The following is a 26520-nucleotide window of genomic DNA, read 5'->3' on the forward strand; positions in this document are numbered from 1 at the left end:
AGATTATGTGACACACCCTTCCCCAGACTCATCATCCACCAAGTCCTTCTCTTTAGTGAATACTGATGCAATGTACCCCGCCCATTTCCTCTGGATCCACGCATATATTCCCTCCCCTGTCCTTGAATGGCCAACCCTTTTCCTGGCTCTTCACGTGTGTGTAAAAATCTTGGGATTTTCCGTAAACCTGTTTTCCAGTGACTTTTCGTGACCCCTTTTAGCCCTCCTGACTTCTTGTTTAAATTCCTTCCTACTTTCCTTATTTTCATCACAGGCTTCGTCTGTTCCCAGACCTCCAGCCCTTGCAAATGCTTCCTTTTTCTTTTTGACTAGGCTCACAATATCCCTCAATAACAAGGTTCCCGTAAATTGCCATACTTATTCTCACAGGAACATGCCAGTCCTGAATTCCTATAATTGATCTTTGAAGCCACACACATGCCAGATGTTGATTTACCCTTAAACATCAGCCCCAAGGCAGGTAACTCAGTGGTTAACAAAACAAAGCAAAACAAAGCAGCACAGGAACAGGCCTTTTGCCCTCCAGGCCTGTACCGGTCATGACCATGGCCCAAACCCTCAGCACTTCTTTGTGCAGTATCCCGCTATACTCATCCTATCCATGTATTTGTCACGATGTCTTTGAATGTCATTAATGTATCTGCCTCCACATCCTCCCCTGGCAACGTGTTCCAGTCACTCACCACCTGTGTAAAAAAACTGTCTTGCATATCTCCCCTGAACTTTGTCCCATGGACCTTAAACCGATGCCCCCTGGTGATTGACCCCTCCACCCTGGGAAAGAGTGCCTCCCTATTCACTCTATCCATGCCCCTCATAAACTTGTAGACCTCTATCAGGTCACCCCTCAACCTCATGGCCCTGAGGACCCGGGTTCGATTCCGGCCCCGGGTCACTGTCCGTGTGGTGTTTGCACATTCTCCTCGTATCTGTGTGGGTCTCACCCCCACAACTCAAAAAGATGTGAAGGTAGGTGAATTGACTACACAAATTTGCCCCTTAATTGGTAAAAAAGAATTGGATCCTCTAAATTTATCCAAAAAGACATCCACCCCCAATCTAGATTCTTTGTTAGCCCTCCCCCAATTTAGCACCTTCATCCGAGGACGACTCTTATCTTTATCCAATAGTACCTTAAAACTTACTGAATTATAGTCACTGTTCCTGAAATGCTCTCCTACTCCAATACAGCCCCTTCCCTAGTTGGACTATTTGCATATTGTTTCAAGAAACTCTCCTGAACTGACAGAGAAATTTCAGCTAGCTGGGGGGAACGAGCTACGGTACCTGCAGCTCAAAAACTTCCTACGAAAGGAGACAAGGACGTACCCACAACCGCCACGACAGACACTACTGGAAGACCTACTGGACGCAAGTATCCTAGAGAAAGGGAACTGTAGTGACATGTATGGCCGACTGGTAGATAGGGACGACACCGTACTGGACGCAACAAGAAGGAAATGGGAGGACGACCTGGGGATGGAGATAGGGCGGGGACTCTGGAGCGAAGCACTGCATAGGGTCAACTCCACCTCCACGTGCGCAAGGCTCAGCCTGACGCAACTAAAAGTGGTACATAGAGCCCACTTAACGAGAAACCGTATGAGTAGGTTCTTCCCGGAGGTGGAGGACAGATGCGAGCGGTGCCAAAGAGGCCCGGCCAACCACGCCCACATGTTCTGGTCTTGCCCCAGACTTGTGGAGTACTGGACAGCTTTCTTCGAGGCTATGTCCAAAGTGGTGGGGGTGAGGGTGGAGCCATGCCCGATAGTGGCGGTCTTCGGGGTTTCAGACCAGCCAGATCTATTCCTGGGGAGGAGGGCGGACGCCCTTGCCTTTGCCTCCCTGATCGCCCGCCGTAGAATCCTGTTTGGCTGGCGGTCAGCAGCACCGCCCAGAGCTGCAGACTGGCTGTCCGACCTCTCGGAATCTCTCCAAATGGAGAAAATCAAATTCACCATCCGAGGGTCGGACGACGGCTTCCACAGAACGTGGGAGCCATTCATGCAACTGTTCCGGGACCTGTTTGTGGCCAACGTACAAGAGGAAGAATAGTCGGGTGGCCAAGAATCAGGGGAAAATGGACGGGAATCGGGGGAGGATAGCCGGGGGGGTTACGGGCTCGTTATGGGGGCTTGCTGGCAAGCCAAGGCCCAAAACCAAACTATACATAGAACATAGAACAGTACAGCACAGAACAGGCCCTTCAGCCCTCAATGTTGTGCCGAGCCATGATCACCCTACTCAAACCCACGTATCCACCCTAAACCCGTAACCCAACAACCCCCCCCTTAACCTTACTTTTATTAGGACACTACGGGCAATTTAGCATGGCCAATCCACCTAACCCGCACATCTTTGGACTGTGGGAGGAAACCGGAGCACCCGGAGGAAACCCACGCACACAGGGGGAGGACGTGCAGACTCCACACAGACAGTGACCCAGCCGGGAATCGAACCTGGGACCCTGGAGCTGTGAAGCATTTATGCTAATCACCATGCTACCCTGCTGCCCCAGAAAATGCCTATAAACATGTGCCTCGGCCATATTGGGGAATGTAAAATATGTATGCTGGCTAAAGGGGGCGGCCACAATTGTTGTTATGAAGATGCTTACCTGTAAATATTCATGCTAAATTTTTGTGTTTTCTCTTTTTTTTTCTCTCTAATAATTTGTAATTTGTCATATATAAAATATGAAAACTCAATAAAAAACATTTATATAAAAAAAAAGAAACTCTCCTGGATGCTTCTTACAAACTCTGCCCCATCCAAGCCCCTAAAGCTCGAAAACCATCAGAATCCAGAAGATTACAGCGAGACCAGGGTCAAAGCAATTGAATCCTCAACATGGCCGTGGGCGACGTTTGACCCAGGGCTGTTAAAGAGTCCAAAAAAAACAGTCACTACTATACCCTTTCCAGTGTCACATATTTACAACCTTCCCTTCCACCCAACTTAGTCATGCAGCCTATCAGAACCTCATTGAGCCACATTTTAAGTCAGCCCCCCATTGAGCCACTGTTCCAACCAGAACCCCATTGAGCCACTATTCCAACTCTCCAACCCACTGTACACACCTCGCTGATGAGGTAGAGAGGAGGCCTCTGCATCCCTGTCCATCCACCGCGGAAATACACTTACAAATTCTGAATTGAGGTATTTTTCCACCATCACATACCAAAGTGGTATCACATACTTCTTCCTTTCCCTCACCCTCTCTCCTGTTCTCCCCTCCCCTTTTTCCCACCTCACACCTTCCTCTCCATTCACTCCATACTCATGCTTCGCTTCTTCCCTCTCCCCCTCTGTGTGCGTGCACATCAGAGAAGAGATGTGTGTATATATGAGAGAAAGATGTGTGTATGACAGGTTTGTGTTTTTGAGAGAGGTGTGTGTGTGTGTGAGAATGCTGTGAGTGTAGGAGAGAGGGGTGTGTTTTTAAGAGAGGTGTGGAAGAGATAGGGGAGTGTTTCTGTGTGTAAGAGTGTCTAAGAGACATGTGTTTGTGTATAACTGAGTTGTGTGAGTGTGTAAGAGGTGTGTATATATAAGACAAGAGAGGTTTAATGTGTAAATGTGTGTAAAGTGTATGTGTGTGAGAGAGGTGTGTACAGGAGAGGTGTATTTAAGAGAGGCATTAGTGCGTAAGTGGGCCGTATGTGACAAAGAGGTGTGTGTGTGAGCATGAGAGAGGTACATAAGAGAGAGCGTTGTGTGTGTGTGTAAGAGGAATATGTGTGTAAGAGAGCAAGGTGTATGTGTGTAAGTGTGAGAGAAAGAGGTATATGTGAGAGAGATTTTTAATAAAAGAACTTAATTATAATAAACTTATATATATATATAAGAAATAGAAAATACTTTTATATATTAGTTTTATATGTTTGTACCTATTGCCTAAAACAATATATTTTTTGTGGTTTAACTCTTCAATAAGAATGTTTCTTCTTTCCCCCATACCTTTGACCCCTTTAGCCCCAAGAGCTATATCTAACTCCTTTGTGAAAACATACAATGTTCTGGCTTCAACTATTCCTGTGGTAATGGATTCCACAGGCTCACCATTCTCTGGGTGAAGAAATCTATCCTCATCTTAGCCCGAAATGGTCTACCCCCATATCCTCAGACTGTGACCCCTGGTTCTGGAGGACCACCCTCGAGAATGTCCTTCCTACATCTATCCTATCTAGTCCTGTTAGAATTTTCTAGGTTTCTGTGAGATACACCTTTCATTCTTCTGTACTCCAGCGAATACAATCCTAACTGACTCAATCTCTCCTCAGACATCAGTCCCACTGTCCCAGGAATCAGTCTGGTAAACCGTCTCTGCACTCCCTCGAGAGCAACAACATCCTTTCTCAGATATGGAGACCAGAACTGCATACAATGTTCCAGATGTGGCCTCACCAAGGCCCTGTATAATTGTAGCAAATCACCCCAGCTCCTGTACTCAAATCCCCTCGCTATGAAGGCTTGGTACAATTTGCCTTCTTTACAGCCTGCTGAACCTGCATGCTTATCTTCAGTGACTGGGGAGACCCAGGTCTCATTGCACATTTCCCTCTCTCAATTTAGAGCCATTCAGATAATAATCTGCCTTCCTGTTATTGCTACCAAAGTGGATAACCTCACATTTATCCATATGAGACAGCATCTGCCATTCATTTGCCCAATGGGTTCCATGGCCAGAAAAGTTTGGGAAACCCTGCAGCAGAATACAGTACAATGTACAAAGGAGAAGTGGGAAAGGAAATAAAAGGGGCAAATATTGTATGACAAAGGATTAGCAGGGGCTGTTTAGCACACTGGGCTAAATAGCTGGCTTTGAAAGCAGGCCAGTAGCATGGTTCGATTCCCGTAACAGCCTCCCCGAACAGGCGCCGGAATGTGGCGCCTAAGGGCTTTTCACAGTAACTTCATTGAAGTCTACTCGTGACAATAAACGATTTTCATTTTCATTTTCATTTCATTTCGTAAGGAAAGGCAACACCAAAAGCTTTCAGCAACATGTAAAGAGTACGAACTAAAAATAAAAGTTTGTGGATGCAGGTATGGCCAAGGTACAAAATGAATACTTTATGGACTGGATTCTCCTGCAGTAATTCAACAGGCGAGCAGCGTAGAATGGAAAAAGCTATTGATCTCGGGCCAGATTCTCCGGTCGCCGGGCAAACGTGGCCGGACAATCCCATTCTATATCTGTCTTCACTAAAGTAGATGATAATGCCAATAAAGGAGGCGCAACAGAGAAATTAGACAGGATTAAAATAAAGAGGATATTTTAAAGGTTAGCATTGCTTAAAGTTATCTCAAACCAGTCCTGTGAGATGCATCCCAGGCTGCTGAGGAAAGTACTGGTGAACATAAAGGAAACTCAGGCCACTATCTTCCAAACCTCAGATGCTGATCCAAGAGAACTGGAGGATTGCAAATATTACACTCTGTTCAACTACCCATTGAACGGCAAGAATAATCGCAACTTAATATATCAACATAAAATTGTTTTCGACAGTTTTAATCATATGTTCGAAAAAACAAATTTATGCCATGTTCAGAATTGAAACCGAGAGCTCAAATTGTGCATCTTATTATAAAGTTCTGTAGAATTGTTTGAATTTTCATTCAACTATTCAATGATTCTTTCCCTGTGCTTCAGCTTTGCAGAAGGTTTCAGATCTGAACAGACCGAAAATAAGAAAGATGACGTCCTGCACATTTTCTCTGTTGCATCAGGACATCTCTATGAGCGATTTCTGAGGTCAGTTGAATGACCAAATGATTCTGATATTAACTGGGGACAAGGGAGGGCACAAGAGAGACTGAAAAATCTGGTGTGGTCAGGAACATGGTGCCATACAGATCTGACCAACGTGACTTTGTTAGCTTATTATACTGGTCAAATGGTCAGTCCAGTCAAATGGTCAGTCCAGTCAATGGGCAGCCAGCCAGGGATCCTTGGAAATAGTCTGCAGCATGGGGAAGGGTGGAGATCAGGAGGTATGGGAAGTTGACAATTGAGAGGGTTTAAATGAGTTACGGTAGGTGTCCGGAGGCCTAAATTAATTGGCCTAAAAAGTTCCATGAGCAGTCGATGGAAGCTGTCCTGCTGCTCCTGGCTGTCGAGATTAGTTTTCGGTGGCTGGTAGCAACTTGTATAAAAAATTCTCTACCTCTCACCTCTGGTTCTTTTGCAATTACCTATAATTTCTGTCCACTAAAATTGAGAGATTGTGATTAGAAGTAACATAATGACAATAGTAAGAGAGGACCTAATTAACACAGAGATTAGAAACAATCTATATGCATTCAGATCAAAGATAATAAGGGATAAACTACCAAATAGTGGAAAAGAATTGGTGGGAGAAATATTTAGACAAATCCAAAAAGGGAGGAAGAACTGCTACGCAGTACCTATACCATCCAGCAGCCCACTTGATGGACAGCCTATCCACCAGTTTAAATATTCACTCCCTCCGCCATTGGCGTACAGTAGTTGCCGTATGTGTCATGTACAAGATACATCACCCAAGGCCTCTTTGACAGCACCTTCCAAGCCCATGACCTCTACCAGCTAAAAGTATAAGGGTGGCAGACACACGGGAACATCACCAACTGCGAGTTCCACTCAAAGTCACACACCATTCTGTCTTTTGAGCTATATCGCCGTTCCTTCACTGTCGCTTAGTCAAGTTCCGAGAGCTTCCTCCCCTAACAGCACTGGAGGTGTATCTACGCCACATGGACAGCAGCGATTCAAGAATGCGGCTCACCACAACCTTCTCAAGGACAATGAGGGATGGGCAACAAATGTTGACCTTGGGTGCTCACATCCCAAGAACAAATAAATAAAAATAATAATGTGAAGTGAACGGGGGTGGAGGGGCAAACATAAAAAGAGTAAATAACGTCATCTAGGAAGCAGAAAACACACTATCATCATCTCAGTTTTAAAAATACATATATTTTATTACAAACATGCATCAAAGCACGTTACAGCAAATAAACACCCTGGGAAATATACTTCTCAACAATCAACTTTACAGTCTGTACAGATCTTCCCCCTTTTTCACCCTCCCCCCCCCCCCCCCCACCCTCCTGCGACGAACAGCTCCTCAAACACGGTCACAAACATCCCCCACCTTTTCTCAAACCCCCTAAACTCATACTTTACCTTCTCCAACCGCAGGAAGTCGTACAGGTCACCCAACCAAGCCGTTACCCCCGGAGGAAAGGCTGACCGCCACCCCAGCAAAATTTGCCGCCGTGCAATCAGAGAGGCGAATGCTGCGACATCGGCCTTCCTCATCTCCATGAGCTCCGGCTTCTCTGAAACCCCAAATATTGCTACCAAAGGGTCGACCTGCTCCTCCACTACCCTGGCTAAGACCACAAACACTCCCACCAAGAATCTTCCCAATTTTTCACAGCCCCAAAACATGTGCGTGTGATTCGCTGGCCCCGCCCACACCTCTCACACTCATCTGCTACCCCCTCAAAGAACCCACTCATTCTCATCCGAGTCATATGCACCATGTGCACCACCTTAACTGTATCCGGCTCATCCTTGCACAAGAGGAGGTCCCATTTACCCTTCGCAGTGTCTTACTCCATACTCCCCAATTGATCTCCCCTCCCAACCCACTTCCCATTTCTCCTTGATCTTCACCACCCACTCGCCCCCCCAGCTCCCCCAGCCACTTGTATATATCCCCAATTCTTCCCTCCCCTTCCACATCCAGGAGCAGCAGTCACTCCAGCAGGGTGTATCCCAGCAACCTAGAGAACCCTCTCCAGACCTTTTGCGCAAAGTCCCTAACCTGCAGATACCCGAACTCACTCCCCCCTCGGCAGGTCTAACCTCTCCCTTAGCTCCTCCAGACTGGCGAAAACTTCCTCCAAAACAAATCCCTCACCTTGACCAGCCCCACTTCCCTTCACCTCCTGTATACACTATCCATCGCCCCGGCTCAAACCCATCGTTCTCTCACAGCGGCATTAGCACCGACATCCCTTCCATCCGAAAATGCTTCCTCAGCTGATTCCATATCTTCACCATGGACAGCACCACTGGGCTCCTTGAATACCTACTCGGAGCCATTGGCAACGCTGCCGTCACCACAGCCCTCAAACTAGACCCCTTACAAGATTCCTCCTCCATCGTAACCCACTTTATCCCTTCTGCTTCCCACCACCCCACCGCCACACCTTGTCCACATTCGCCGCCCAATAATAATGAAGCAGGTTCGGCAATGCCAACCCCCCCTGCTGCCTCTGTAGCAGGGTCTTCCCCACCCTCAGCACCTTCCCACCATACAGAGTCCGAGATGAGCGTGTCCACTTTCCAAAAAAAAGGGCTTTGGTATAAAGATCGGGAGAGCCTGAAAGATAAACAAGAACCTCGGCAGAATATTCATTTTCACCACTTGGACCCTCCCCGCCAACATTATGTGCAGCGTATCCCACCTCCTAAAATCCTCACTGGTCTCCTCCACCAGCTCCGTTGAATTCCTCTTATGGAGCCCCATCCATTTCCTCGCTACCTGAATCCCCAAATATCTAAATCCCTCCCTACCGTAAATAATAATAATAATCCCTAAATTAGCCCGCTGTCCCAGCTCATTCACCAGGAATACCTCGCTTTTCCCTACATCCAGTTTATACCCTGAGAACCCTCCAAACCTCCCCAAAAGGCCCATAATCCTTCCCATACTCTCCAACGGATCCAAAACATACAGCAAGAGTTCATTGGCAGAGAGCGACACCCAATGCTCCCTCTGCCCCTTCATAATCCCCCGCCGCTCCGCTGACCCCCTGAGAGCCATCGTCAACGGCTCAGTGGCCAGCGCAAACAGCAGCGGCAACAGTGCTGTTGTACCCCTGTGTAAGTCAAAGCTTTGTGAGCTCATATCATTCGTTCTCACCCTCATCCTTGGTGCCACATACAGCAACAGCAACCATGCAACAAACCTCGCCCCCAAACCCAAACCTTCCCAAAACTTCGAACAACTCCACCCGATCAAATGCCATCTCCGCATCCATGGACACCACCACCTCCGCTACCAGAGCCCCCAATGGATTCATCACCACATTCAATAGCTGTCTTATATTACTCGCGATCTACCTGCCCTTCACAAAGCCTGTTTGATCTTCTGCAATCACCCCCAGGACACAGTCCTCCATCCTCCCCGCTAACGACTTAGCCAATACTTTCACACCAGTGTTCAAGAGTGAGATGGGTCTACAAAACCCACATTCCACCGGATCCTTACCTTTTTGGGGATTAGTGTGATTACTGCCTGTGTCATCGTCTCCGGCAACTCCCCCTTCTCCGAGTGCTTCATTAAATGCCCCCAACAGATGTGGTGCCATGTCCGTCGCAAATTCCTTATAAAATTCTGCCAGGTACCTATCGGCCCAGGGGGCTTCCCCGACTTCATACCCTTGATACAATCGCCTCCCTCCCTCAGCCCAGGGGCTCCTCCAACGTCTGCCTCTTTGCTTCCTACACCTGGGGAAATTCCAGCTTGTCCAGAAACCGCCCCCTGTCACCCTCTTCTCCTCCCGGGTACGCTTCATAAAGTTTCTGGTAATACTCCCTAAATGCCTCATTTATCTTCCCCGGCTCTGACACCACATCCCCAGCCACAGTCCGTATCTTCAATATTTCCCTGGATGCAGCCTGCTTCCACAGCTGGTGCACCAGCATGCGGCTCGCCTTCTCTCCATACTCATTTTATTTTTAAACGTATTTTATCACAAACATGTATCAAAACAGGTTACAGCAAATAAACACCCCGGGAAACATACGTCCCAACAATCAACTATTCAGTCTGTTCAGATTTTTCCCCTTTTTCACCCCCCACCCATCTCCCTGCCACCCTCCCCCCACCCCCCTGTGACGAATAGCTCCTCAAACACAGTCACAAACATCCCTCACCTATCCTCAAACCCACTTGCTGAGCCCCTTAATTCATACTTTATCTTCTCTAACCGCAGGAAGTCGTACAGGTCACCCAACCAAGCCATTACCCCAGATGGCGATGCCGACCACCACCCCACCAAAATTTGCCGCCATGCAATAAGAGAGGCGAAGGTCAAGACATCGGCCTTCCTCCTCTCCAGGAGCTCCGGCTTTTCTGAAACCCAAAATATCGCCACCAACGGGTCCGGGTCCACCTCCTCCTCCATTATCCTGGCCATGACCGTGAACAATCCTGCCCAGAATCTTCCCAATTTTTCGCAACCCCAAAACTTGTGGGCATGATTCGCTGGCCCCGCCCACACCTCTCACACTCATCTGCTACCCCCTCAAAGAACCCACTCATTCTCGCCCGAGTCATTCTCTGCACCACCTTAAACTGTATCAGGCTCATCCTTGCACAAGAGGAGCTCCCGTTTACCCTTCGCAGTGCCTCACTCCATACTCCCCAATTGATCTCCATTCCCAACCCGCTTCCAATTTCTCCTTGATCTTCACCACCTGCTCGCCCCGCTGCTCCCCCAGCCACTTATCCCCAATTTTTCCCTTCCCTTCCACATCGAAAGCATCAGTCGCACCAGCAGGGTGTACCACGGCAAACTAGGGAACCCCCTGCAGACCTTTCGCACAAAGTCCCTAACCTGCAGATATCTGAACTCACTACCCCTCGGCAGCTCTACCCTCTCCCTTAGCTCCTCCAGACTGGCGAACCCTTCCTCCAAATACAAATCCCTCACCTTGACCAGCCCCACTTCCCTCCACCTCCTGTATACACTATCCACCTCCCCCGGCTCAAATCTATGGGGTGCGATTCTCCGCTCCCCACGCTGGGTGGGAGAATCGCAGGAGGGCCTCCCGACTAATTTCACGACCCCCTGGCGCCCCCCGCGATTCTCCCACCCCCAGCTCGGAAGAATCACCGCTTGCCGTTTTTCACGGCGACCGGCGATTCTCCGACCCGGATGGGCCGAGTTCACGACGGCCCTCCCGAATTTTTCCCGGGAGCGGAGAATTCCACCCATGATTCTCGCACAGCGGCGTTAGCACCGACATCCCTTCGATCCTAAAATGCCTCCTCAGCTGATTCCGTATATTCACTGTGGACTGCACCACCAGGCTCCCTGAATACCTACTCTGAGCCATTGGCAATGCTGTCTTCGCCATAGCCCTCAAACTAGACCCCTCCTCGTTGCTAGCCTGTCAAACTGCCCCAGCAACTTTTTCCTCCCCGCCAATCCCTGCACAGTGGGCAATCCCGAATATTCCTTGTCCACCTCCACTATCCCACTCACTAGACGGTCATGTTCCGCTCTCCTTTCCTTATCCGCACGAGCCGTAAACAAAATAATTTCTCCCTGGACCACTGCCTTCAGTGCTTCCCAGAAAATGCCCACCAACACCTCCCCATTCTGATTCAACTCCACATAATCCCTAATCGCTGCCCGGCCCTTATCAAAAAAAACCTCCATCTGCCAACAACCTTGAATCAAACCTCCACCCTGGCCTCTGCTGTCGTCCCGTTCTAAACCCATTCCAGCCAGTGGGGTGCATGGTCCGAGATAACTATCCCCGCATACTCTGCCCCCTCCACCCAACCAAATCTCCCGACTCACTACAAAGTAATCAATCCTCGAATACACCTGATGGATGTGTGAAAAGCGCCATGGGTCCACCATACCCATCCTCTCCATAAACCCCCCCAGCTCCCTCACCATTCGTAACCTACCCATCGATCTCGGGCTCGACCTATCCACCCTCGGCTCTAGGACACAGTTAAAATCTCCTCCCATGATAAACTGGCGCATGGCCAAATGCGGGATCGCTGCCAGCAACCCTCTCATAAAACCCACATCAGCCCAATTTGGAGCATACCCATTTACCAACACTACCGGTGCAACTTCCAATTGAGTACAAGAGTCGGCAGGTCATGTTTTGAGTAGAAGAGTCGGCAGGTCATGTTACAGGGTAGGGCTGAAAAACAAAACTAAATACAGTCCCAGCCTCTCAAATGAGTGACATCACAGCCTGCCGAGCTGTTAACCCTTAATCAGATTTAGCAGACAGATAATCTTGATACCTTAATCTGAATTCTTTTAATACAATTTACATAAACAAATTCTTCAACCATCACATAAACATGAGTAAGTTCCTTCACTAACTTTTTAGTGCAGCACAATAGCATAGTGGTTAGCACTATGGCTTCACAGCGCCAGGGTCCCAGGTTTGATTCCCGCTTGGGTAACTGTCTGTGCGGAGTCTGCACGTTCTCCCAGTGTCTGCGTGGGTTTCCTCCGGGTGCTCCGGTTTCCTCCCACAGTCCAAAGATGTGCAGGGGAGGTGGATTGGCCATGCTAAATTTCCCTTAGTGTCCAAAAAAGGTTGGGTGGGGTTACTGGGTTACGGGGATAGAGTGATGGTGTGGGCTTGGATAGGGTGCTCTTTCCAAGAGCCGGTGCAGACTTGATGGGCCGAATGGCCTCCTTCTGCACTGCACTAAATTCTACGAAATAAGCTTCTGATCCGTTTGTGTTCTGTTAGTTTTTTTTACAAATCAATTTATGTTCCAGCTTAACTTAATTTTCTTCAATAGAAAAGATATTTTGACAGATGTAAAATTGAGTATGTGATACAACTTTCGTTCTGAATGATTCATTGTTTTCTGTATTTAAATTGCATTGGCAACATGTAGATGTTAAAATGATACATTATTTATTTTTTACATTTATATTTTCAGAATTATGATGCTTTCTGTGTTAAAGCACACCAAATCGACTGTCAAGTTCTGGTTTTTGAAGAATTACCTATCTCCTACTTTCAAAGTAAGGGAACTTTGATATTCAATATATTGGACAAAATGCAGTGACATAAATTATTGGAACAATTTAACAGGTTAGGCAGCATCTGTAAAAAGAACAGACCAATTAACATTTTGGGTGTGTAGATTCTTCGTCAGAACTGACATATAAGATTTTTACCAAAAATCGAGTATATGCAGCACAGCGGTTTACAGTCAGGAGGGGGCTGTATTGACAGTCCTCAACATTGACTCTGGACCTAACAAAATCTCAAGGCATCAGGTCAAACATAAGACAAGGAAAGCTCCTCCTGATTATCATCTGCAGTCTTTCACCCCGCCTCAGCTGAAGAAGCAGCGCTCCTCCATGTTGAATAATATTTGGAGGAAGCACTGAGGGTAGCAAGGGTACAGAGTATACTCTGGGTGGGGACTTCAATGTCCATCACCAAGAGTGACTTGGTGGCACCATCAAAGGGCGAGCTGGATGGATATAGCTGCTAGACTGGGACTCTGTCAGGTGGTGAAAGAACCAACAAGAGGGAAAACAAACCTGACCCCATCCTCGCCAACATGCCTGCCAAAGATTTAATGGCAGCACCGTCACGAGTGACCACTGTACAGTCCATGTGCAGAAAAAAGCCTGTTGTTACAAGAGTCTCCTAGATTCAACCAATGCCATTTATCTTTCTCCAGGGGCAGAAGCTGGTCTCCACTTGAGAACCGATAGAAGGTTAATGTGTAATGGCTTGATGTGCAACTTCCCAGCAATCACCTCCCCGGTATCTGGTCACGGCCGATAGTGGTCGAGACGTTCGCCAAAGCGATGGTCCAACTCCCATTCTCTGGCTCCTGCTCTATCATGGTGTGTGGCACTACCACCATGCTAAATGGGATAGATTTCTAACAGATCTAGCAACTGAAGACTGGGCACTAATATGGGCCACCAGCAGCAACAGAATTGTACATGATCACAATCTGTAACCTCATGACCTGATATATCTGTCACTCTACCATTACCATCAAGCCAGAGGATCAATCCTGGTTGAATGACCAGGATTCCGAACAATGAAGAGTTCAGGAGGGATGCCAGGAGCAACACCAGGCATAGTGAAAAATGAGGTGAAGCCACAACAGAGGACTACTTACATGCCAAACAGTATCAGCAGCAAGTAACCGACAGAGCTAAGTGATTGCACACCTAATGGATCAGATCTAAGCTGTGCAGTCCTACGACATCCAGTTGTGGACAATTAAACAACTCACTGGAGGAGGAGGCACCGCAAATATCCCCATCCTCAATGATGAAGGAGCCTAGCATATCAGTGCAAAAGATAAGACTACAATCTTCAGCCAGAGGTGCCGAGTGGATGATCCATCTGGGCCCCCTCCAGAGGTGCCCAGCATCACAGATGTCAGTCTTCAGCCAATTCGATTCACTTCGATATCAAGAAATGGTTGAAGGCACTGGGTACTGCAAAGGCTATGGGTGCTGACAATATTCCGGCAATAGTATTGAGAATTTGTCCTCCAGAATTTGCCTCGCCAAGCTGTTCCAGCACAGCAATTTGAAAAATTATGTGTCATGAACAGAAAAAGTAGATCAAATCTAACCCAGCCAATTACCACCCTATTAGTCTGCTCTCCATCATCAGTAAAGTGATAGAAGTGGTCGTCGACAATGCTATCAAGCAGCACTTATTCAGCAATAACCTGCTCATTGACGCTCAGTTTAGGTTCCACCAGGATCACTCAGTTCCTGACCTCATTACAGCCTTGGTTCAAACATGGACACAAGAGCTGAATGCCAGAGGTGAGGGGAAAGTGACTGCCCTTGACATCAATGCCGCATTTGACCAAATGTGGGATTAAGGAGCCCGAGCAAAACTGGAGTCAATGGGAATGGGACGTGGGGGGTTCTGCTAGCTAGAGTCACACCTGGCACAAAGGTGGTTGGGTGACCATCATCTCAGCTCCAGGAATTCACTGCTACAGTTCCTCGGGGTAGAATCCTAAACTCAACCATCTTCAGTGCTTCATCAATGAGCTTCTTTCCATCATTAGGTCAGAAATGGGAATGTTTGCTCAAGATTGCACAATGTTCAGCACCATTCACGACTCCTCAGATACTAAAGCAGTCCATGTCCAAATGCAGCAAGACGTGGACAATATCCAGGCTTGGACTGACAAATGGCAAGTTACATTTGTGCCAGGTAATGACCATCTTCAACAAGAGGGAATCTAACCATCGTCCTTTGACATTCAATAGCATTACCATTGTTGAATTGCCCCTGGGGGGTTACCTTTAACCAGAAGCTGAACTGGACTAGCCATATAAATACTGTGGCAACAAGAACCAGGTCAGAGTTAGGAATCCTGCATTGAGTAACTCACCTCCTGTCTTCCCAAAGCCTATCACAAATCAGGATGTGGAGATGCTGGTGTTGGGCTGGGGTGAGCACAGTAAAAGTCTGACAACACCAGGTTAAAGTCCAACAGGTTTGTTTCAAATCACCAGCTTTCGAAGCACTGCTCCTTCCTCAGGTGAATGAAGAGGTGGATTCCAGAAACAAAGTCAAAGATGCAATACGATACTTTGAATGCGAGTCTTTGCAGGTAATTAAGTCTACCGGTCCAGACGGAATAACTGGAGAGAGGGATTATCACAGGTTAAAGAGATGTGAATTGTCTCTAGCCAGGACAGTTGGTAGGATTTCGCAAGCCCAGGCCTGATGGTGGGGGGGTGAATGTAATGCGACATGAATCCAAGTTCCCGGTTGAGGCCATACTTGTGTGCAGAACTTGGCTATAAATTTCTGTTCGCCGATTCTGTGTTGTCGTGCGTCCTGAAGGCCGCCTTGGAGAACATTTACAAACTTCAGAGGCTGAATGCCCTTGACTGCTGAAGTGTTCCCCGACTGGAAGGGAACATTCCTGCCTGGCAATTGTAGCACAATGTCCATTCATCCATTGTCGCAGCGTCTGTATGGTCTCGCCAATGTACCACGCTTTGGGACATCCTTTCCTGCAGCGTATGAGGTGGACTACGTTAGTCGAGTCACACAAGTATGTACCACGTACCTGGTGAGTGGTGTTCTCAAGTGTAATGGTGGTACCCATGTCGATGATCTGGCACGTCTTGCAAAGATTGCCATAGTGTTGTGTGGTGTCGTGGTCGCCGTTCTGAAGGCTGGGTAGCTTGCTGCAAACAATGACTTGTTTGAGGTTGCGCGGTTGTTTGAAGGCAAGTAGTGGGGGTGCGGGGATGACCTTGGCAAGATGTTCATCTTCATCGATGATGTGTTGAAGGCTGCGAAGACGATGTCGTAGTTTCTCCGCTCCGGGACAGTACTGAACGACAAAGGGTCCCGTGTTTGTCTTCTGAGGAGGTTGCTGCGGTTTTTTGCTGTGGCGCATTGGAACTGTCGATCGATGAGTTGAGCGCCATATCCCATTCGTACGAGGGCATCTTTTAACGTCTGTAGCTGTCTGTTACACTTCTCCTCGTCTGAGCAGATCCTGTGTATACAGAGCGCTTGTCCATAGGGGATAGCTTCTTTAATGTGTTTAGGGTGGAAGCTGGAGAAGTCACGAGGTTATCCGTGGGCTGCAGGAAAGGATGTCCCGAAGCATGGCACATTAGCGAGACCATGCAGACGCTGCGACAACGGATGAACGGGCATCGTGCGACAATCACCAGGTAGGAATGTTCCCTTCCAGTCGGGGAACACTTCAGCAGTCAAGGGAATTCAGCCTTGGATCTTGGACCTTGGATTCATAAAGCATTACATTCACCACCCACCATCTGGTCTGGGCTTGCAAAATCCTACCAACTATCCTGGCTTGAGACAATTCACATATCTTTAACCTGTGATAATCCCTCTCTCCAGTTATTCCGTCTGGACCGGTAGACTTAATTACCTGCAAAGACTCGCATTCAAAGTATCGTATTGCATCTTTGACTTTGTCTATATATATGTTTCTGGAATCCACCTCTTCATTCACCTGAGGAAGGAGCAGTGCTCCGAAAGCTGATGATTCGAAACAAACCTGTTGAACTTTAACCTGGTGTTGTCAGACTTCTTACTGTACAAGTCAGGAGTGTGATGGACTATGCTCCACCTACCTGGGTGAGTGTAGCTCCAACAACATTCAAGACGTTTGACAGCATCCAGGCCAAAGCAGCCTGCTTGATTGCTCCCCCTTCCACATGCATTCACTCCCTCCACCACCGACACACACGGTTGCTACTGGGTATCATCTACAAGGTGCACTGCAGCAACTCACCAGGACTCCGCACGCAGCACCTTCCAAACCCACATCTGTTAACATCTAGAAGGGCAAGGGGCAGCACACTCATGGGAACACCTGGAAATTTGTTTTTAAGTCACTCACCATATTGATTTTGAAATGTATCGCCATGACTTCACTGAGCCAAAATTATGGAACTCCCTCCCTTACAGCACCGTGGTCTACCTTTGCCACATGGACTGCAGTGATTTAAGAAGTCAGCTCACCTTCACCTTAAGGTAAATTAGGGATGGGCAATAAATTCTGGCCTCGCCAGCGACGCCCATATCCCATAAATTAAAAAAAAAATTAAAACAACTGTGCTGCGCAAATTAGCGTCAGTTAAAAACTGATGCAAAAATGGAAGAAGCATAAATCCATCGTGAAGAAGATGCCCAAGACCAGATGAGAACAGAAATTAGCCACTGGCCTGAACTTGTGAACACCTAAATAAAGAACTCAGCTTTTTAGTCTGGGACATGTTCAAATCCCACATGAAGAAATCAAGAGGCACCTACGAAGAAATAACATTGCAGATACTCGGGGTTTTTTGTCCATCACTCGGCCTTTAACTGTCTGCCTGAATAAGCCATTCGAGGATTATGATCAAGTTGAATGGAACAGGTGGATGGCTGATGGAGAAAGAATCTTCACAATGACTGGAAATATGAGCACTTGATGTTTTGAGCGGTTTCATTGTCAAATCATGCAATGTAAGTAGTGCGCAAATTGTCATGAGCTGATTCAAAAAATGCAGAGTATCCAATTCAATGGACAGCAAGGAAGATGATTTGTGATGGGGGAAGGAATCTGAAACCGACCCAGAGAGAGATCCTTACAATGATGCCATCGTGACTCAGAGTACATTTTCACGTATACTGAAGAAAATTAATTTCTGACGGATTTTTAAATTATTTTATTGCGGTTAAAAGTATTTTATACGGGACTTCCGGTAACAGGGATTCGCTGAGAAGTCGCACATCAGGTGGCTCTCCTCCCACAAACTGAAAAATAGGCTCTTTTCACCCGCTAACACCATGGTAAAACATCCCCACACCTCTACCAGCAACACTACGAGAGGAAAATGGCAAATAGCAGCTCCTCCAGAAGCCCTGTGGAAACTCGGAGTGGAAATAGCTTAGAGAAACAAACGGGCGAGCTGACCAACGCACGAGGCAGCAAAGCTTGGGCCTCACTAGAGCGGAATATCAGCCCGCCACGGCAGGGCTGCCCCCCCGCCCCCACCAGAGGATTGCTGAAGGATGTTTCTCACAAGAGAATTGAGAGAACATCGGGAAGAGACAAAATCAGATATCCAAGCTGCGGTCAGGGGTGTGGTTGCGGAAGCTCTGGCGACCATGTAAGTGGCCCAAGACAAGGCAGAGAGGTGACTGGAAGCACAAGAGAATACAATCAAAGAACTGGAAAAAGTTGCAACAAAGCGGGGTGTGGTGAATGTAATTCACACTGTATTGTATTGTGTCCTTGTGGGCTCTGTATTCACACTAGTGTATTGTGTCCCTGTGGGCTCTGTCTGTGAGCCGTTGCGCAGCTCTACCCACAGCGGGAGATGAGCTTGTACAGGGCTCCACCCTCGGCTCCGCCCATGGTCCCTCCCAGTACCGGAAGTATAAAGTGCTGCAGCCGTGTGAGCCTACCCTCAGTTCTTCTGGTCGCAGGGAGGCTCAGTTGTAAGTCTATTAAAACCACTGTTTACTTCCAATCGTGTTCCGAGTGAATTGATGGTCTTACAACTCCCTCTCCCTCATTGTCCCAGGGCCCTCAAGAGGTGCCTGGGATTCTTCTCTTATTACGCCCAGTGGGTCCCCCAGTGTGCAGACAAAGCCCGCCCACTATTTAAGACCATACTCTTCCCACAGTCAGCAGAGGCCCGCCAGGCCTTCAACTGCACCAAAGAGAACATCGCCAAAGCTGCCATGCGGGCGGTGGATGAATCCGTCCCCTTTCAGGTGGAGGGCGACACCTCAGAGGTCGCTCTCGCCGCCACTCTGAATCAGGCAGGGAGACCAGTCGCCTTCTTTTCCCGAACCCGCTCCGCTTCGGAACTTCAACACTCATAGAACATAGAACAGTACAGCACAGAACAGGCTCTTCGGCCCTCGATGTTGTGCCGAGCAATGATCACCCTACTCAAACCCACGTATCCACCCTATACCCGTAACCCAACAACCCCCCCCCCCTTAACCTTACTTTTGTTTAGGACACTACGGGCAATTTAGCATGGCCAATCCACCTAACCCGCACATCTTTGGACTGTGGGAGGAAACCGGAGCACCCGGAGGAAACCCACGCACACACGGGGAGGACGTGCAGACTCCGCACAGACAGTGACCCAGCCGGGAATCGAACCTGGGACCCTGGAGCTGTGAAGCATTTATGCTAACCACCATGCTACCGTGCTGCCCTCAGTCGAAAAAGCTCAAGTCATTGTGGAAGCCGTACGGCACTGGAGGCACTACCTCGCAGGTAGGAGGTTTACCCTCATCACCGACCAAAGATCGGTTGCCTTCATGTTCGACAACTCGCAAAGGGGCAAAATAAAAAATGATAAAATCTTGAGGTGGAGGATCGAACTCTCCACCTATAATTATGACATCATATATCGACCAGGGAAGCTCAACGAGCCCCCAGATGCCCTGTCCCGCGGCACATGCGCCAGCGCGCAAGACGACCGCCTAAAGACTATCCATAACGACCTCTGCCACCCGGGGGTCACCCGGCTCGCCCACTACATCAAAGCCCGAAATCTGCCTTTCTCCACTGAGGAGGTAAAAGTCATCACCAGGGATTACCCGATCTGCGCGGCGTGCAAACCGCACTTCTATAGACCAGACAAGGCCCACCTGGTAAAGGCTTCCCGGCCCTTTGAACGCCTGAGCATCGATTTCAAAGGGCCACTCCCCTCGACCAATCGAAATGTGTACTTCCTCAACGTCATAGACGAATTCTCCCGCTTCCCCTTTGCCATCCCGTGCCCCAATATGACCTCCCACGCAGTCACCAGAGCCCTGCACAGTGTCTTCACCCTGTTCGGTTTCCCCAGCTACGTACACAGCGACAGGGGTTCGTCCTTCATGAGCGACGAGCTGCGTCAGTGCCTGGTCAACAAGGGCATCGCCTCGAGCAGTACTACCAGCTATAACCCCAGGGGTAACGGGCAGGTGGAGAGGGAGAACGCGACGGTCTGGAAGACTGTCCTACTGACCCTCCGGTCCAGGAATCTCCTGACCTCCCACTGGAAGGAGGTCCTCCCCGACGCACTCCATGCAATTAGGTCCCTCCTGTGCACTGCCACTAACCAGATCCCTCACGAACGACTATTTGTTTCCCCTAGGGGGCGCTACCATGGGGGCTTTGCTCCCATCTTGGTTGAGGACACCGGGCCCGGTTCTCCTCCGGAAGCACGTCCGGGCACACAAAACGGACCCACTAGTCTCTACTGCTGCTTCACTCAAACCCACACTATGCCTTTATTGAATACCCCGACGGCCGTCAGGACACCGTTTCCCTCCGGGACCTGGCGCCTCCAGGATCCACCACCACCGCCGAAGTACCCCTCACACTACACCCCACCCAACCCCCCACGCCTTGTGCACCCACGCAGGTTTCCTGCACCCCCCTGCGACCGTCACAAGAACGGAGCTCGGACCGAAACACCCCCGGAGTCCACCCCCATATCCACACCGACCGTCACCACCCAGCCACCCGAAGAGGCTGCAACCCCGGTGCTCCGTCGATCCCAAAGGACGACTCGGCCACCGGACCGGCTCAAGTTGTAGATCCGTCACCGCCGCCGGACTTGATTTTTTTACAGGGGGTGAATGTGGTGAATGTAATTCACACTGTATTGTGACTTGTGGGCTCTGTCTGTGAGCCGTTGCGCAGCTCTTCCCACAGGGGGAGATGAGCTTGTACAGGGCTCCACCCTCTGCTCCGCCCATTGCCCCTCCCACTACCGGAAGTATAAAGTGCTGCAGCCGTGTGAGCCTGCCCTCAGTTCTTCTGGTCGCAGGCAGGCGCAGTTGTAAGTCTATTGAAACCAATGTTTACTTCCAATCATGGATGAGGTGATGTGGGCAGAGCTCAGAAATAGGAAGGTTGCGGTAACAATGTTTGGGCTGTACTACAGACCTTCCAACAGAGAGATTGAGATAGAGGTACAAATATGTAAACAGATTATGGAAAGATGTAGGAGCAACAGGGTGGTGGTGATAGGAGATTTTAAGTTTCCCAACATTGACTGGGATACACTTAGTGTCAGAGGTCTAGATGGAGCAGAATTTGTTTGGAGCATCCAGGAGGGTTTTCTAGAGCAGTATGTAAATAGTCCAACTCGGGAAGGGGCCATACTGGACCTAGTGTTGGGCAATGAGCCCGACCAGGTGGTTGAAGTTTCAGTCGGGGATTACTTTGGGAATAGTGATCACAATTCCGTAAGTTTTAGAATACTCATGGACAAAGACGAGAGTGGTCCTAAAGAAATAGTGCTAAACTACACCAAAATTCGGCAGAAACTAGTGGATTTGGAGCAGCTGTTTGAAGGTAAATCCACATTTGATATGTGAGAGGCTTTTAAAGAGAGGTTGATTAGAGTGCAGGACAGACATGTCCCTGTGAAAATGAGGGATAGAAATGGCAAGATTAGGGAACAATGGACAAAGGAGTAAAGTTATGCGTGGAGTCAGAGAAAATGGTGAAATCCTTAACGAGTACTTTGCATCAGGGTTCACCGAGGAGAGGGACATGACGGATGTTGAGGTTAGGGATAAATGTTTGATTACTCTAGGTCAAGTCGGCAAAAGGAGGGAGGGAGGAGTGTTGGGTTTTCTAAAAGGCAATAAGGTGGACAAGTCCCCAGGTCCAGATGGGATCTATCCCAGGTTACTGAGGGAAGTGAGAGAGGAAATGGCTGGGCCCTTAACAGATATCTTTGCAGCATCCTTGAACACGGGTGAGGTACCGGAGGACTGGAGAATTGCTAATGTTGTCCCCTTGTTTAAGAAGGGTAGCAGGGATAATCCAGGTAATTATTGACCGGTGAGTCTGACGTCAGTATGAGGGAAGCTGCTGGAGAAGATACTGAGGGATAGGATCTATTCCCATTTGGAAGAAAATGGGCTTATCAGTGATAGGCAACGTGGTTTTGTGCAGGGAAGGTCATGTCTTACCAACTTAATAAAATTCTTTGAGGAAGTGACAAAGTTGATTGATAAGGGAAGGGCTGTAGATGTCATATACATGGACTTCAGTAAGGCATTTGATAAGGTTCCCCATGGTAGGCTGATGGAGAAAGTGAAGTCTCATGGGGTCCAGGGTGTACTAGCTAGATGGATAAAGAATTGGCTGGGCAACAGGAGACAGAGAGTGGTAGTGGAAGCGAGTTTCTCAAAATGGAGAAATGTGACCAGTAGTGTTACACAGGGATCCGTGCTGGGACCACTGTTGTTTGTGATATAGAACGATACAGCGCAGTACAGGCCCTTCGGCCCACGATGTTGCACCGACATGGGAAGTCAAAAACTAAAGGCCATCTAACCTACACTATGCCATTATCATCCATATGCTTATCCAATAAACTTTTAAATGCCCTCAATGTTGGCGAGTTCACTACTGTTACAGGTAGGGCATTCCACGGCCTTACCATTCTTTGCGTAAAAAACCTACCTCTGACGTCTGTCCTATATCTATTACCCCTCAATTTAAGGCTATGTCCCCTCATGCTAGCCACCTCCATCCGCGGGAGAAGGCTCTCACTGTCCACCCTATCTAACCCTCTGATCATTTTGTGTGCCTCTATTAAGTCACCTCTTAACCTTCTTCTCTCTAACGAGAACAACCTCAAGTCCATCAGCCTTTCCTCATAAGATTTTCCCTCCATACCAGGCAACATCCTGGTAAATCTCCTCTGCACCCGTTCCAAAGCTTCCACGTCCTTCCTATAATGAGGCGACCAGAACTGTACGCAATACTCCAAATGCGGCCGTACCAGAGTTTTGTACAGCTGCAACATGACCTCATGGCTCCGGAACTCAATCCCGCTACCAATAAAGGCCAACACACCATAGGCCTTCTTCACAACCCTATCAACCTGGGTGGCAACTTTCAGGGATCTATGTACATGGACACCGAGATCCCTCTGCTCATCCACACTGCCAAGAATTTTACCATTAGCCAAATATTCCGCATTCCTGTTTTTCTTTCCAAAGTGAATCACCTCACACTTCTCTACATTAAACTCCATTTGCCACCTCTCAGCCCAGCTCTGCAGCTTATCTATGTCCCTCTGTAACCTGCAACATCCTTCCACACTGTCTACAACTCCACCGACTTTAGTGTCGTCTGCAAATTTACTCACCCAACCTTCTGTGCCCTCCTCTAGGTCATTTATAAAAATGACAAACAGCAACGGCCCCAGAACAGATCCTTGTGGTACGCCACTCGTAACTGAACTCCATTCTGAACATTTGCCATCAACTACCACCCTCTGTCTTCTTTCAACTAGCCAATTTCTGATCCACATCTCTAAATCACCCTCAATCCCCAGCCTCCGTATTTTCTGCAATAGCCGACTGTGGGGAACCTTATCAAACGCTTTACTGAAATCCATATACACCATATCAACTGCTCTACCCTCGTAAATATTCTGGACGAAGGTATCGGTGGGTCTGATTAGCAAGTTTGCAGATGACACCAAGATTGGTGGAGTAGCAGATAGTGAAAGGGAATGCAGCAGAATATAGATAGATTGGAGAGTTGGGCAGAGGAATGGCAGATGGAGTTCAATCCAGGCAGATGAGAGGTGATGCATTTTGGAAGATCCAATTCAAGAGCGAACTATATGGTAAATGAAAAAGCCCTGGGGAAAAATTGATGTACAGAGCGATCTGGGTGTTCAGGAAATTGTACCCTGAAGGTGGCTGCGGAGGTCGATAGAGTGGTCAGGAAGGCATACGGCATGCTTTCCTTCATCGGAAGGGGTATTGAGTACAAGAGTTGGCAGGTCATGTTGCATTTGTATAATACTTTGGTTCGGCCACATTTGGAATACTGTGTACAGTTCTGGTCGCCACATTACCAAAAGGATGTGCATGCTATGGAGAAGGTGCAGAGGAGGTTCACCAGGATGTTGCCTGGTATGGAGGGCGCTAGCTATGAAGAGAGTTTGAGTAGATTAGGATTATTTTCATTAGAAAGACGGAGATTGAGGTCTACAAAATCATGAGAGGTATAGACAGGGTGGATAGCAAGAAGCTTTTCCCAGAGTGGGGGACTCAATTACTAAGGGTCACGAGTTCAAGGTGAGAGGGGGAAAGTTTAAGGGAGATATACGTGGAAAGTTCTTTACGCAGAGGGTGGTGGGTGCCTGTAATGCATTGCCGGCAAAGGTGGTAGAGGCGGGCACGAGAGCATCATTTAAGACGTATCTAGACAGATACATGAATGGGCAGGGAGCAGAGGGATACAGATCTTTAGAAAATAGGCGACAGTTTTAAATAGAGGAGCTGTATTGGCACAGGCTTGGAGGGCCGAAGGGCGTGTTCCTGTGCTGTAATTTTTCTTTGATCTTTGTATCCTGATCTCCATCTCGAGGATCTTTTTCAACTCACTAGAGAAACTGATCATTGCGTTTGTGTGGAGGGAAGAATACAAGGATCCCATAAAGAGGATTGCACAGAGTGGGAACCACAGTGGGCCTCTCTCTCCCAAATCTGCAATCGGGGCAAAATCTGTGGGCAGGATTCTCCGTCCTGCCACACCCGTTTTCTGGTGCGGCCCCCACAGGCAGCAGGATTCTCCGTCCTGCCAGCTGGCCAATGGGGTTTCCCATTGCGGGCAGTCCCACGCTGCCAGGAAATCCCCGGGTGTGGATGTGCCATCGGTGCAACGGAAGATCCTGCCCATAGCCTGAGGGACAGGAACGAAAGGGCAGCCAAGCAGCGGCTGATCAACTCCATGGAACTGCTGGCGGACAGGAAATTTGATCTCCTCTCCACAAGGAAGGCAGTCCACCAGCTCCGTCAGGCACTGCGGGGCCTTCCAACAAACATGGAGACAAGGCCAGCCGCATACTGGCACACCAGCTAAGATAGAAAGCTATTGCAAAAGCGACAGTGCAAGTCAGTGACTGAAATGGCAGGATGGTACCAGACCCAAGCGAGATTAACAAAGCCTTTCCAAACTTTTACCGGAGGCTATACCCTTCGAATCTCCAGGAGAGGACTCGGTTCCTCGACAGACTGGATATACCTTTGATGGGGGAGACAGGAAACAAGGGCTGGAAGCACCGCTAGAGTGGGGATCTGGGCATGTCAGAGGTTGTGGGAAGAAGGCAGGAGAATGGGGATGAGAAAAATATCAGCCATGATTGAATGGCGGAGCAGACTCGATGGGTCGAATGTCCTAATTCTGCTCCTATGTCTTATGGTCTTAAAATCATGAAATGCATTAATTCCATGTATTCAGGGAAAGCTCCGGAAATGGATTGGTTCCTGGTAAACTTTTACAAAACATTTTCAGCAGCACAGGCCCCACACTTGCAGGAGATTTGCAATGATTCACTGTCGAAGGGAGGCCTGCTGCCCACGCTGCCCAGGCCTCTATCTCATTGATCCCCAAAAAGGACAAAGACAGAATGTGGATGATGCAGACCCATCTCTCTCGCCTGGAGAGCTGCCTGCCAGAGGCGATGGCGGAATATCAGACCGGGTTTGTCAAGGGGAGACAACTAACAATGAACAACACCGCCCGCTGAATGTAATAATGACCGCATCGGGAGAGGACACCAGAGGTGATCGTCATCCTGGACGCTGAGAAAGCCTTTGATTGGTTAGAATGGAGGTACCGCATGGAGGTGCTTGGGTTTGGGATTCACAGCGTGGGTGAAGCTCCTGTACGGCGAGCGTATGGACGAACACCACCATCTCCGAATAATTCCAGCTGCACTGGGGAACGAAGCCGGGTGTGAGCTATCCTCACTCCTGTTTGTAGTGGCAATCGAACCACTTGCCATTGCCCTTAGATCAACAAAGTGGTAGACGGGCATTCGGAGAGGGGACAGAGAGCATAGGGTCTCGCTCTCCGCGGATCATCTGCTCCTCTACGTGTCCAGCCCCTTGACCAACATGGGAAAGATAATAGGACTCCTTAGGGAGTTTGGTTCCTTCTCAGGTCATTAGCTCAACCTGGAAAAGAGTGAAATCTTCCCAATAAACCCGCGAGAGGGAGGAGCAGAGCTGGAAGAACTGCCGTTTAAAGTAGCAGGTTCAGGTACCGAGTGTCCCAAGTGACCCACGCCTGGATGAGGCTCCACATATGGAATTTCTCCTGCCTCGTGGAGGAGGGGAAGAGGGACCTGCAAAGATGGGACTCACTCCCTCTTTCACTCGCCGGAAGGGTACAGATGTCATAATGAACG

General features: G+C 48.6%; 1 protein-coding gene across 5 annotated transcripts in view; it reads left to right on the forward strand.

Moving 5' to 3' along the window:
- The window catches only part of uggt2 (UDP-glucose glycoprotein glucosyltransferase 2), a 625263-nt gene that overhangs the window by 566849 nt on the left and 31894 nt on the right, over positions 1–26520 (forward strand). For all 5 annotated transcript variants that reach the window (XM_038817830.1, XM_038817832.1, XM_038817829.1 and 2 more), the window contains 2 exons: positions 5678–5779; positions 12735–12819. In XM_038817830.1, the coding sequence (XP_038673758.1) occupies positions 5678–5779; positions 12735–12819 (187 nt within the window). The remainder of the gene's footprint in view (positions 1–5677; positions 5780–12734; positions 12820–26520) is intronic.

Source organism: Scyliorhinus canicula, chromosome 14, assembly GCF_902713615.1.
Source record: "Scyliorhinus canicula chromosome 14, sScyCan1.1, whole genome shotgun sequence".
NCBI lineage: Eukaryota > Metazoa > Chordata > Chondrichthyes > Carcharhiniformes > Scyliorhinidae > Scyliorhinus > Scyliorhinus canicula.